At 39.9% G+C, this 13,896-nt stretch overlaps 1 protein-coding gene across 1 annotated transcript in view; it reads right to left on the reverse strand.

The window, feature by feature from the left end:
- The window catches only part of ssbp3a (single stranded DNA binding protein 3a), a 193,363-nt gene extending 184,011 nt beyond the window's left edge, over nucleotides 1-9,352 (reverse strand). The window contains exons 1-4 of the mRNA XM_068038075.1: nucleotides 9,184-9,352; nucleotides 8,795-8,867; nucleotides 8,515-8,576; nucleotides 3,856-3,940 (exon numbers count right to left, since the gene is read on the reverse strand). Of these exons, the coding sequence (XP_067894176.1) occupies nucleotides 3,856-3,940; nucleotides 8,515-8,576; nucleotides 8,795-8,867; nucleotides 9,184-9,239 (276 nt within the window). The 5' untranslated portion in view covers nucleotides 9,240-9,352. The remainder of the gene's footprint in view (nucleotides 1-3,855; nucleotides 3,941-8,514; nucleotides 8,577-8,794; nucleotides 8,868-9,183) is intronic.
- Between the last annotated feature and the right edge of the window lie 4,544 nt (nucleotides 9,353-13,896).

Genomic DNA, 13,896 nt, shown 5'->3' on the forward strand with positions numbered 1-13,896 from the left:
GTTACTACATCACCCAATCTAGAGGGTCTCATTCAAATCTCAGTCAGGTAATCTCTGTCAGTACAGCAGTTAGGATAATTGGTTTCATGTTCCCAGGCCAGAGGCAAAAAAAAAACAAAATCAAGACAGGTTTTTTTTCTCCAAATCATTATCCAGTGATCCCTGCAGAAAATGTTCACATATAGGTGAAAACCATCTCTGCTCCTGTGCCCACGGTCAAATAGTCCATCAACACACACACACGAATGAGCACTTGGGCAAGGTGCTGACTTCTGGGTCCCAATTTTGAGGTCTGAGAAAGCAAAACAGGAAATCGCTTGCAACGGAAATTTGGTACATACACAAGTTATACCATTAATTCATAAGCAGAGGTATACAAACCATTGAAAATGTGCATAAAAACATTAGTTGGTGCTTACTGTAATACTACCTCATGTAATCAGATTTTAACTATTAGGGCAGTAGCATAATGAGGTCTTGTAGTGGTTCTGGATGCCTGACACAGGCAATCACTTAAAGAACCATGAAAGAGAGAATGTAAGCATCCTTACAGCAAAGATTGATACTGCATGATTCAACTGTAGACGCAGATGCTCTACAATGTGATCTACCTACACATAGACATACAAAATGCAAACCTATAATCCCTTTGGGCACACTAACATGCAAGAAATGTCATCAACGGCAGAGACACAATACACTCTGTCTTAATTGTAATCTGTATTACAAGTATCCAATCTATAAACATTCAGAATTATTGGAAAGCCATATTTTCATGGATCTCGCAAGCTGGCATTGAGTACTTTGTTCACAACTGAATCTCAGTGTTCCAGCCTCCAGTGGACTTTCATTAGAGTAGTAAATATTCTCAGGATCTTTTGTGGGCAATGTAAAGATGCCTTCTAACTTTCCTACAGAATCACAGGGCAAAGGCTGTGAAGGTAACCACACCAGCATTATACAAACACTGGTTAAGAATGCTATCAGCAGTGGGCACTAACGCTGAGCAATGATCGTTCAATCCTGGGAGGTGACATATTTCTTCCCAATGTTCACCTTCTTCTATAGGCACCAACATCATCCAAGTGGCCATTCTTTATGCAGAAGCCTAGACAGTGAGCACCAGTATCATAGACAAGCCCAATCCTGCTCTCGCCAAATGCCCAATTTCCAGTAGGAATCGCTACATTAGGAGCCGATTTTGCACTGTTCCAATCCAGAGGTGGGCAGCCCAATTTTAACACCCTAACCGCTAACTCAATCGAGAGCAGCTAACTCAGCACAAACCATGATTAAACTGGAAGTTTCTGGTTTGACTTTATGCAACACAAAGCAAGATTTTAATTTAAAAACTTACTAAGTCATCAGGAAAGGTCTGAACTAACCAAGTTCTGACTATACACATGCATGTTTTACACATAGGAAAGTCTAACTTTGGGGCACAGAGAATTTAAAGATTTTTTTATTCTTTCAGTTTTCTCCTATTTTGTTGGCAGTGACTTATAATGCTATGCAGTTCCATGGGTACCAGCTGCCCTCTTGACTTCAAGGTTTATGGATTCTTCCTGTGCTCATCAGCCATCCACACAACACTGAATGGCAATCAAATTTCAGCCAATTAACGCCTTTTTCCTTTCCTTAAAAAAAAGGATCCCAAGGAATATTGAGGCCAATTGCAGCAGCCTAGCCGCTGTTCTGTTCGACAATCCGCTAACTCATCATAAGGATTGAAGCCAATATCATCCAGGTCTATATCCCTCAATACCACAAACAATGCATTTAGCCACTGAGCTTCTGCGACTCAGACAAGATTCTATCATCCTAATGCTTGTTTCTTGCTCAAAACTGATAACTTTTGTCTGTAATTACCAACTTTTCTGTTCAAAATTAAGGCATCTCAGATGCTACTGCATTGCAAAGAAACACTTTTCCATATCTACCCATTTTAGGCCATCCAATGCTTACAGCAGACCTAAACAGAATTTGGCAAAATTTGCAGTAGTGATTTACAAAAGCAACTTTAACAATGAATGTCCTGAATCTTAGTGTGACCTGTGGTTACCTTTCACTTATACTAGGGTAATGTAAATCCACTATTTAAAAAAAAAACACATGAAAAATACTCAATTTTGTCCCACTAATGCAGTGCCTGTACAGGCTATATACAAGACTAAAAACAAGAGAATTCACAATGTCAAATGGCATTTTTTCGAGTGTTGCAGAATATATGCAGCATATACGCTTCAACGCCTTTTCCTACAAGTTTAGTAAACTATTGTTACTCAACCGGTCACTTTAGCCTGGCTCCAACCACTCAGTTCCACCTGCAGTACAGTTAATCATAAACAGTTTGTTGTCACCTGGCCAACAAATAAAACCTTGTGCCAGGGTTATGAATTTTCTAGGCTCTAGCACAGTGACGCTGGGAAGGTGCAGCTCTCACTCTTACATAGGCACACTGGCTCTTACTTCATGTTCCATTAGCAAGAAGATGAGAGAAAGAGTCCAACTCAGAACTGAACCAGAGACATACCAACAATCATCATTGGAAAACAGAGCACACCCAAACAGCAGTGCCAGGCCATACGCACTAAACATCACATAACATCTGTTGACCGATATTCTGTGTATTCTGAACTTCACGTTGGTTGTTTTATTTTAAAGAACTTCTGTCTACATATAAGCATCTGTTCAGACTCAATTGCTTAGTATGAAGTAAAGCCGTTAAGCGAAACAAATTAATTCTTGAAACAGCTTTATGAACACTAACGTGATAACATTTTCCAAAATAAATGACTCCCACAAAGGCAGCTTGCTCTTCTAGCATAAGCTTTACTCTGAGGAAGCAGTTTGTACTATTTATCATTCAATAACACTGGCATACTTAGTTAAAGCATCCCAGTGCCCAAGTATCAACTTATGCAGTGTATGTGTCAGCAGCCAGTTGAACCCATCGACAAAAACAGCCATTCACCAGAAAGAACAGCAAAGCAGACTAAAAATCTGTTACAAACTCTGCTCCAATACACATCTCATTCTCACTCAATCCACAATCACCATGAGCCTTCAAAAAGTCAAAATCTGTGTGTTGGGTTGTCAAACTATAAAAGTTTCCATTGTTTTTTCACCACAGGGGCCTATTTTAAAACATTAATTTTGATCTGCATAAAAATTATTTCCATTCTGTGACAAACACTTTCCTGTAGCTTGTTCAATTATGCAGAAGTCTCCAATGTATGATACTGAAATGTTCAATACTAGATCTTAGCTACAAAGCAGGTTGAACCTGGACTCTTTCACTGACGCACTCCAGGCACCTGCTGAAAATTATTACATGTACCAGTACGCAGTCAAGACAATAAACAAAAGGCAACAGAGGCAAGTAATCCTCCCTATGAGCAGACTAGATTTCAAGGTTTATGTAAAATTACAACAAACCTAATGTAAATAAATATTGTTTTTTTTTTAAATGAAACATTTTTAAGCAAAGTCCAAAAGGAGACATTCCAACAGTTTTATCTTTTCTCAAAACTTTTTTTTGCATTTGCTTGGGGTGGGGTCATCAAAGACTGGCAGCACATAACAAAGCCAAACCAAATCTCTTACTAGTCAACCAATGTTCATCCAGGCCAGAAAACCACAATCATTTTCAGCCTATGTACCAATAATGTTTTTTTAAACAGGATTTGTGTATCAAAGAGATTTTATAACAAAATTCTTCCTCCAAAAAGGTTAAGAATCTGCAAACAAGTATCAATACTATCAATTTCAGAAATGACACCATTTGGTAATCATTATCTCTGAATACAACAGAATTATTTAACTCCAATTATTGACAGAAATTTTAAAACTCACATAATCATGGAAGGCTTTTGCTTCACTCGAATGTTCACATGTATCTCGCCTTTCAGGAGCTGCACAGTAAAGATCCCAAAATACACTGGGGGAGGAAAAAAGGTTGCGTTACTAACTATTCCTCTATTCTAAATGCACAAGACAATAATGTACTCCCAGACATGCACATGCAAAATATATACAGTGTTCACTTAAAAATTAAGCAGCAATGCACTGTACTCAGGAGATTAAAACACAGCTCTCTGATATACTGTAAATACAGGATATATACTGGCACCAAAACCATAACAGTTACAATTTTCAAGAAGTAGTTAATAAATTCACAGCTTTAAAAAGCAACAGATTGAATAGAATGTAACTCAGTTCGTAATATTTACAAGGTGACGAGTAAAAAAAAAGCTAATATTACTTAGGCGGAGTATCAAATAAATTGATGTTCATAGTACTTGACTGACAACACTAACTGCAAGGAAACAGTTACAATTCTAACCCATCAGTTTCTCTCAGTCTACTTCAAGGCATCTGCTCAATGTCATTCATACTGTGAGCTGCACATTCACAAATCCCCAGGTTCCCACCCACCCCCACCCCCCCAAAGGCCTGCGCCTGAAGGTGCTCAACTAAAACATTTACCTGACTGAACCCGTAAATCTGTAAACTAGTCAGTCATGATTCCATATAATTAGCGTTCCGTTGACAGCTCTCCAACTTGTACTATATATACACTTCACAGACATCAAACCAAAATCCTGCCTTATCTTAAACAGACCTACTTGTAATGACAGTTCTTAATTAGGGACATATTATTGGAAACGTGATAAAAAAAAAAATGATTCCCGCCCCACCTTTTTGACAATTATAACCCCCTCTGAATCGTCTCCTGAAAGCACAGATTCACATTGAGGTACAATTTCACAGGCATCATTACCTTCTAAAAGACTAGACAATGCATCTAAACAGTAGCAGCAAGCTATCCCACCATAACTGCAACTCAGCTAAACCTCATCTTATTCTCACTTGTCTCAAAAAAACACAGATAAACACAGAAGGCAGCCATTTGCCCGATCTAGTTCATCCATAAAATGTACAATTTTCCATCTGAATGCCTCTTGAATGACTCCCAAGCTTTTGCCACCACCACTTAGCTGGAAGACCATCCCAAGTATCAATTACTTTTCGTGGGCGATGCTACCTGACATTGGTCTAGAACTTGCCTGTCAATTTATTTATTTTTATTTCCAAAATATACTTTATTCATAAAAATCTGTAAAAATTACATTACCAGCTTCAAACAGCACCAAGTCAAAAAATACAAAGTGCAAAGGAGGTCCGTTTGCTTCATTACAATCATGAGTTGCCTCACAACCCTTCCGTTTCACATTTGTCATGCCAGATACATATTTACATTTTACAGGAGACAAAATTTTCCCGATGCAGTTCGAGGAGTTTCCCATGGATCCAGCCCCTCAGTTCAGCTGGGGGGGGCCTTACACTGTGGTCTTTCCCCATTGAGCCTTTGCTGCGGCTGCCCCAAGCTTTAGTGCGTCCCTCAAGTATGCTCATGTTTTAGTCCTGCAGCTGTGGTTCAACTACAAGCTCTTATATTCCACTTGGTATTTTATTGACACCTCTAATACCCCGTCATTCACCACACACACTTCCAGCAGGAGTTAATGGATAACAATCAGCAGCTCGAGATGGTTCTTCTCCTCCCTAGCCTGGGGTCACCAAGGACAACTAAATTACCCCACCACCCAGGCTGAGGTTAGCAGAGGTGCAGATTAAACTTGGTCTATATGGTTCAATTTCACACTGGACAGTGTATCCAACCAACTCATCTTTCAGGAAACTTATAAATACTAATCACTAAAAATAATATTGCTCTGTTAGACAACTTGCTCCCAGGCCTATGTTGCCTTTTAACTAGCTCCTAGGTCATAGGCCATCAGGCAAAGTTTACCACCTTCACTAAACTCCTCCCCACACCAGTGCAGATGAGATCCCAAACAGAGTGATTGATTGATTGGGGTGGGGCAGATTTGAAACTAAACATGCATGTTTTGCACTGCTGTTGCACTGCAGTTGGTCAATAGATTTTTTTGTACAGTAACAGCAGCCTTTACACCAGGACCTTTAGGATGTAAGTAAAATATTGTGATTACGACTCAATTATAGGCAAGACAATTACATAGATTCAATTAAGTCCAAAGAGATTTTAAAAACAACATAGAAATCCTACAGGTTCCAAACATTAGGTGTTGCTCACCTGGGATTGATGGCTTAAAATTGTGCTTATGCAACTACTTTTCTAAAAGTGTAAATGACTGATCAGTAGCAAAGTTAGAAAAACGGAAATACACCTTCTAGTTTCCGTCTGTAGATGAACCCATTCAATATTTATTAACACAACAAACAAACAGCCAAATCACAGTCAGCATATTTCACAATCTTTGTCCCACTGAAGACCCAAGATTTTTTTACATATACAAGGACCCTAGAAGACCACGGAGTGTCTAGAACTGCGTGTGAACAGTTGTACCATAGATCCTCCCAAAAATCAAGACGACACAATAGCTGATCAAATGCTGCAAAGAGAGCCATGCTAAAATGACGCACTTTGCACATTCCCCTACAAGATAATACAATAATTATTCCTGCATCAACATTCCTGGGAATGTCATATTACATTCCATTTTACATATAATCACTAAAGTAAATTATGCTTTTTTTTTAAGGGCGGGAGAGACATTACTGAATTCTATAAAGTGTGATATAGCTTACACTGCATGCTAATTAGTACTAGCAAATCACACCCTATGAAGATATGGGCCCCAAGTTTGATTTGCTGTGCAGCCAAGATCAATGGTACTGTAAGGAGGTACCAAGCAAAGGTATAATGTCCTTCCCATCTTGAGAGATGGGGAGGGGACAAGGTGTGCATTGACAATGGTTGAAGACTCATCCCCTGGAAGTCCTTTGGGCACCTTAGCCTCCAACCCACAGTGACCAATAAGAGTCGTACAAGCAGGCTGACTGCCATAAAAGTTTTACATGTAAACAACATACAAAGGCAAGCACACGAATGAATAAATATTTACCAACACTTTAACTCTATGGACAATTACATGGAATTACACAAATACGAATTGCTCCACATCAAAAATCTGTTTATTCAGCAGACAGTTTTACACATTCTAGTCTGGTAATGTACAGACACCAGTCCTATATATGCTATGAAACTCCCAATTCACTTTAAATATGGTCAGGTTGAAGTGACGGATTCCCTTGCATCATTCCCATTCATCTCCAAACAACTGTCATTTCCTCTTTTAGTTTCAGCAGGACTGTATCAGCATCACTCCGTAATCAGTCAATAGGAGAAATACCACTGTGGGGACACCTCAGTTTTTCACTCCAAGATGCTAAACTGCACTTTGAAGATGAATCCAGTCTTGACTCATCTTGTAGTTCGATCAGTTTTGCACTCCAAGATGATACACTAAAATGCTACCTGAAAATTTCAATAGTTCTATCTCACCCCTCCACCCTCAAAGCCAAGGGACCACCATCTGGTCCCATCCATTCAATTAGCCAACAAGCAAAACTAATCCCAATAATGTAATTCTGGTGTGAAATTGAGCCACAAAACAGATACTTCAGGTTCAATCTTCAGTCTGTACTGGGCTGGATCTCAGACAGCAGGGTGGGACGATAACAATGTTTTCAGGGGTGAGAGTTGGAGATATTAATTAGCCATGGCTCCCATTCAACACAGTAACTCCTACTTGAAAATGGGCATGTGTGGATATTGGGCAAGAACCCAGCCTTGCCTACAGAACCCTTCATGATTAAATAGTCTACCAACTTAAGTTTAGGCTCCCACATGAAGAATGGCTACTTGGATGAGGTGTTGGAAAACTACCACCTGTGGAACCACACTTCAAAAAGAAGCAAAATGTTCATTGAAGGGGAGAAAAATTGCAAGTTGCTTCTCTTCTCGGGTACTAAAAAAAAAATCAGTTAAGACTGGATTCAGACTCTAACTTGCAACTAAGCACTGAATCAACAAAATTCACAGCTCCAATATCCCATCAAAGCATAGCCAGGTTTTCCATCCACTTTAATAAAGTAATAGATCCAAGAGCATGATTTTTTTTTTTATTTAAACGCACATCATAAACCAGTGTAACTGTACACAGCACCCGAGTGTCTTAAAACCAACAGCAAAGCAACCAGAGTTTGTAAGCACTACGCAGCACAGTAACTAGGGGGTGGAGGGGGGTATGTATAGGTGAAATTTCTGTCACAGCAATTACAAAATGATCTCATGTACCTTTGAAATCCTAACATGTGTCTGCATGGCTCAAAATGCAATTTGGAAAAAACCCTATGAAAGCTGTATCAAATAAACACAGTTAATAAACAACAAAACTATTTCAATGTAAGAGCGTTTAATCAGCACCAAAACTTCGATTTTATCAACAGATGTCTGTTGCTACTAGAGCCCTTTGTGCTGACCCCCATTATCTGTAGTTTTGGTACAATGTTGCCAAAAAGTTCCAAGAGAAAACAGAGAATCAAAGTATCTATTTATCACTGGTAGCGATGATGGGAACTCTACACAAACCCAATGTGGGACACTTAAAATTATCTACTTACCACCACCAGGAGTGTAAAAACCCAGGAGGTTCTCCTAATGTAATATTTTTCTCCCATCGTATCTACAAAATAAAAACAAAAAAAAAACTCAGAATAAGTACAGAAGGAAACGGGGGAGTGGAGGTGGGGACAGGCTGCATTCAGAACTAGTCAGTTGAATAGATTTTTTTTGTTTTGTAGCCACAATAAATGGCAAAAGGTTAACACAATTCAAAATGGAGGCGAGATTGTCCGCCTGAGAAACAAAGGCTAAAGCGGAGTGATGGAGACATGCAGTTACCTCTGAGAGGAAGGTCTGTGCAGATTTCTGTGCCCCGACATGAAGCAAATATTCGTACACGTACAGAGCCAACCTGCGGGCGAAGGAGACACAAAGGAGCCGGTTACAAGGCTTTCTATTTATTACAGCGGGAATGCAGAGAGAGAGAGCAAGAGGGGAGCTGGGGGTTTGTCAGCGAGCGGCGCTGCACCGAGCCAGCCCCGCCGGACACAATGTTTCATTCAGTTTCTTTAAAGAAGCGGAAACGCACAGCGTGCGAGTCAAAAACAAATAATAATAATGAAAAGAGATTTAATCCCCGGGATTTGCCGCGGCCGCTGTCTGGTCCCGGGGAGCCAGTAAACGGTGAGGAAATTTCTTATTTTTCCAACAACAAAAAATAAACTTACTTTTCTCGAGCCTGCCCGTCCGAGGGCACCGCCGAACCTTTGCTTTTGGCGAACATGCTTTTTGGGGAAGGAGCTGCCTGGCGTCGGGCACCTGTCAAACCATCAAACCCGGGGCGACCCCATCGCCGCGTCCGCGCACGCAGCCCAGCCCCGGCAGCGGAAAGGGCGGCCTTAGTCCCGCCCCCAGCGCTAGAAGGACAGGGAGCCCAACCAATCATCTGTCGAAACCGTGCGTCAATCGCCTCTTCTGGCCAATCGGTATCTACCTCATCACGTCAATCATCGACGGACCGGTCTCCCCTTCCGCCAATCAAAGCCAGGCAGGTGGGTGGGAGTTTCCCACTGGAGTGACTGGCCAGTTTGGTTACAGAGACGGACTGCGCTGATTGGTCGGCGGCTGAGATACATCGACATGGGGAGCCTAGAAACTGCGTGCCCAGGAGTTTCTAAACCCCCCCCTCCACTTACGCTATTCCGGGCTAGGGCGGCATTCCCCCTGATTGGTGGTAGCTGTAAAAACCAGGGACGGAGCACTGTATTCCGCATAAAGTCCAAACAAAAATTAAACAAAATCCTATCGTTTAACACTCAATTCTTTTCCTGTTGCGGACAGTTTTGTGATGGTTAGGCCTTCTGGATATTAAATTTTTTCTAGTTATTTCCCCATAGTAATTGGTGTTTTTCATTGCTTATTTAAAATACAACTTTTCTGCTTCAACGAAGTCGATCCCCTCCCACACCCCCTCGGGCAATGAAAAGGAGAAGCTAGGTTCATACAGAGTTAACTTCAGATCTGTACAAAACCCGAGTCTGATTACTCCGTTTTAAAATCAATGTTGTAAAACCCCAACTCATGAACAAAAGCGCATCCAAAGCAAAGCATGTGCTTCAAGTAAAAATGCAACGCGCTGAGAGATAGTTAGTCCACGATAGAGCTGCACAAAAGTGATTACACTGTCATTAATTATTCGCGTTATTCTAATATCATTACTTTTGTCTGGTAGAACATATTTTGCCCCATTTTAAGGCTCCCCCGTGCGAATACGAGAACGAGAAACGCAACAATTTGGAACTGATCGAAACCGGTTTGCCTGCACGTGATGCGCAGTAGTTTTCCATTCAGATGGACCTGATCCTTTTGACTGCAACTCATTCGGGAATGGACACGGAGCGGTGGTGTTCACCAGTTTGTTAAATCTCTCTAGTTTTTCACAATATCAGACTCCCATTCAACAGCCGTGAAAAAGCCCGAGCCATCCTGTGCACGATTGTTGCGAGGCTTAACCCGTCTAGACCCAATGTTTAACTTTTGTAGCTTTTAGGATGGTTTATAGTAAATTATTCAGAACCGGCTTCCTGTGTGCATGAAGCATAAACGTATGTGGATTAATCGGTAATTTCTGTGACCACAACCAGAATTATTGTTTGAATCTATGTATCTCGCCTTGGGTTTCGTGTGTGTTTATGCAAGGTCTGTTTGTTTGTGTATTGCAGTACATATAACCGTGTAACCTCAATGAAATACAACCCATTTAAAACGCTGCTTTCGGAATATTGTTTAGGAAACAGTCAAAACTGTCCCCTTTTTAAAGATGTTACAATTCTCAGTGCAGAACTTGAATTAATTACCTTTGTGGACAATGACTTCACTGATATCTTTTTAAGAAAAGCAGAATCTTAAGCCATATCCCAGGTCCTTTATTTTAAATCTGGTGTCAACATTAAGTGTACCGCACAAAACGTCCAACGCACCACGATTTGTACAGACGACTTGAAATGCTCTATTTAATGTTTTTTAAAGTCAGCCTACCGAGTCTGAATTCGGAGGACTCAGAAGTATGCATACATGAACCTAAAAATACCGGCTGTAATTTGCATAACCACAGCCCATGCAAGCTGCAACTGGTACCGTACTGTGATGCCATTTTCCAAACTCACCTATTTAAAGTCATCCAGCACAACATTCAACTGAGCTATGGGGGCAGAAAATTTCGGTTCAACTACTACTCTGACAGTGTAAGGTCCCCCCACCAAGCTGATCAGAGGGGCTGGATCCATGGGAAACCCCTCGAACTGAATTGGGAAATTTTTCATTTGCTGTAAAATGTAAAAATGTTTATGGCATGACAAATGAAATGGAAGGGTTGTGAGGCAACTCATGATTGTATTGAAGGAACTGATCTCCCTTGCAATGTTTGTATTTTTTGGTGATGTTTGAAACTGTTTGGCAATGTAATTTTTACAGATTTTTATGAATAAAGTATATTTTGGAAATTAAAAAAACTACTACTCTGACATAGACTCTCCATCTGGAACTTGTCCTCTTTTCAGATACTAACAGATTTACTATGTGTTTTCAATCTTTTTGATTTTATTTCAGATTTCTTGTATTTGCATTTTTTCTTATTCGAGTTAACTGATCTCAACAAAGTTGGCAGCAGTCCTGTAAGGTGGTCAGAAAAAAACTGCTGGATACTTTTGTTTCAGTATTTTCTTTCTAAAGTGGGCATATTATTTCATAAAACTGTAACTTAAGCATAAAATTTAAGAGCAGACTTGAAGTCCAGTCTTGAAATAAGGGGTGTTTCACACAAAGCATTTTCATGGTTCTTGATCAGCTAAACAATCTTCAAAGGCCTCCAGTGTGTCATTATTGCTTGATTTGGGTTCTTGTGATTTCATGCAACTTCTCTGGAGGTGGGATCTCTTTAGGGATGAGTTTTAGTCTCGCACCTAACCATGGTAGATTGGGGTTGAGTCGATCCTCTCTGGCCAACTTAACAAGTTGATAAATGAGCTAGAGATGTGCACTATATGCCAGGGCACTATTATTGCTGGCTCAAGATTGGGATCTAGAATGACACCTGTCCCTGGAGCCTGAGACTCTTCATACTATCTTCCAGATAGTTCCTAAAGTAGGGAGGCTGTCTCTGGACAAGCCATTCACTTGTGCACTGTGTGCAGTTTTAGCTGGTTAAATTCCAACAGTAACCCATCACATGTTTAGGGATCTTTAATTCTAAATTTTAAAGATGTACACTATGGGAAGAGAGTGTGCACTCTGAATGAGACTAGTGGAATCTATATTTACATGGATTTCCTGATAGTTTAGTTTTGAAGATTCTTAAGTATGGTGATGGGATTCCAGATTTAATAGGCTTGTGACCAAGCAAAAAAAGGAACATGTGATCTGCAGAATGTATTCATTGGCCAGCAAAAAAATCACAAATAACTGGCTGAAAATATTTTGAAGGTTGTCCATTAACTTTCACGCACATGTAGGATGCAAGTGTAGTCACATAAATAGGCAATTGTATATAGATAGCAATATTGTTCTTTGGACTAAACCTATACTTGCATCCCATATTCATTGCAGGCAGTGTGTCCATACAAATATAAAAGCTTTTCAGAGGTTCAGGACACCCTTTTGTCCTTAAATCTCAAAACCACTTGTATTGGTAACTGGAACTTAGAACAGAGTTCCCAAACTTGTCTTTCCCCATACAAAATTAATTATTATTGGTGAGGATGCCAGGTCCCTGGGATATTAAAGATGGTAATTAGTCTTTTGTCTGCCTCAGTAACATTATTTATCTCTGTTTTCAGACAGGTTTCAAAAACCTTTTGGCAATGATTAGACGCACATGTTGCAATGCCTCCTTCATAAATGAGAAAAAAAGACTCTATACTGTTGCTTTCTGAGCTGTTTTTTCATTGCTTGGAAAAGTGCTGACTTGCCAAAGGATGTTTGTGACTTTTTGAGGGGTAAAGTTCTGATAAGGCCTTTAGTTCCAGAAGTGATCTGTTCATTACACATTTTTTACAGATGCCCTAAAAGTAATCTGCAAGCCCTTGCACTTGCTTCACTACCGTGTATCTCAAAATGTATCTTTGAAGTCCCTTCGAATAATGCAGGATAGGAGTTCCAGGCAACTTTGTAAGTTCTGAAACTCAAATTTAACCAGAGATTCAAGAACTTTGCCAATCTTTTTCATTTTGACTCCTAGCTCTCTTTTGTTCTTGTAGTCATGCTATTCAGTGAATACTGTGGTTCATTGAAAGACTTGAAACAACTGATGCCATAAACTCTTCAGTTGTGGCCCCTACAGCCAGATCAAGATGATGAACTAAGCAGTTTCAAGCAACAAGTGAGCTTGGAAACTCATTCTTAAACAGCAACAGCATCTTTGGTTTATTCCAAACATCACAAATGCACTATAACTGTGCATTCTTTTCCAAATTTTTTGCCGATCTCATTACCTCACAATTTTTTAAAGTATAGTAGAAGATCCAAGTTGATTATAGTGGCTCTGGCTTGACTAAGTTCAATCAAGCTCAGAAAGGCAGTGGTCAGCTTATCATTTCAAGACATGTCATGCAGATACAAATCAATGTTGACAGGTTACTGAGGATTGTGTTTTCGTCAATGAAAACATTTGTTGATATCCTATTTTTTTTTTCAGAACTTCCTTAGCTGTCAAATGTGTACCATTTGCCCTGTGCTCCAGAATACAATTTTTGTTAGTTTTTCATTATGAAAATTTCTTTCTTCTCTGATTTTTCCTTCAACCCATTCTTCTGGCAAGGACAGTCTCTACACATTAGGTTACATTCTTAATGGAGAGGTCCTCACAATCTTTGATATTTCTGCAAACTGAGGATTCCAGATAGGAACTCTCCAAAATTATTTATGGATATGCTTCTTTGAAATAC

Source organism: Heterodontus francisci, chromosome 8 (genome assembly GCF_036365525.1).
Source record: "Heterodontus francisci isolate sHetFra1 chromosome 8, sHetFra1.hap1, whole genome shotgun sequence".
NCBI classification, from domain to species: Eukaryota; Metazoa; Chordata; class Chondrichthyes; order Heterodontiformes; family Heterodontidae; genus Heterodontus; species Heterodontus francisci.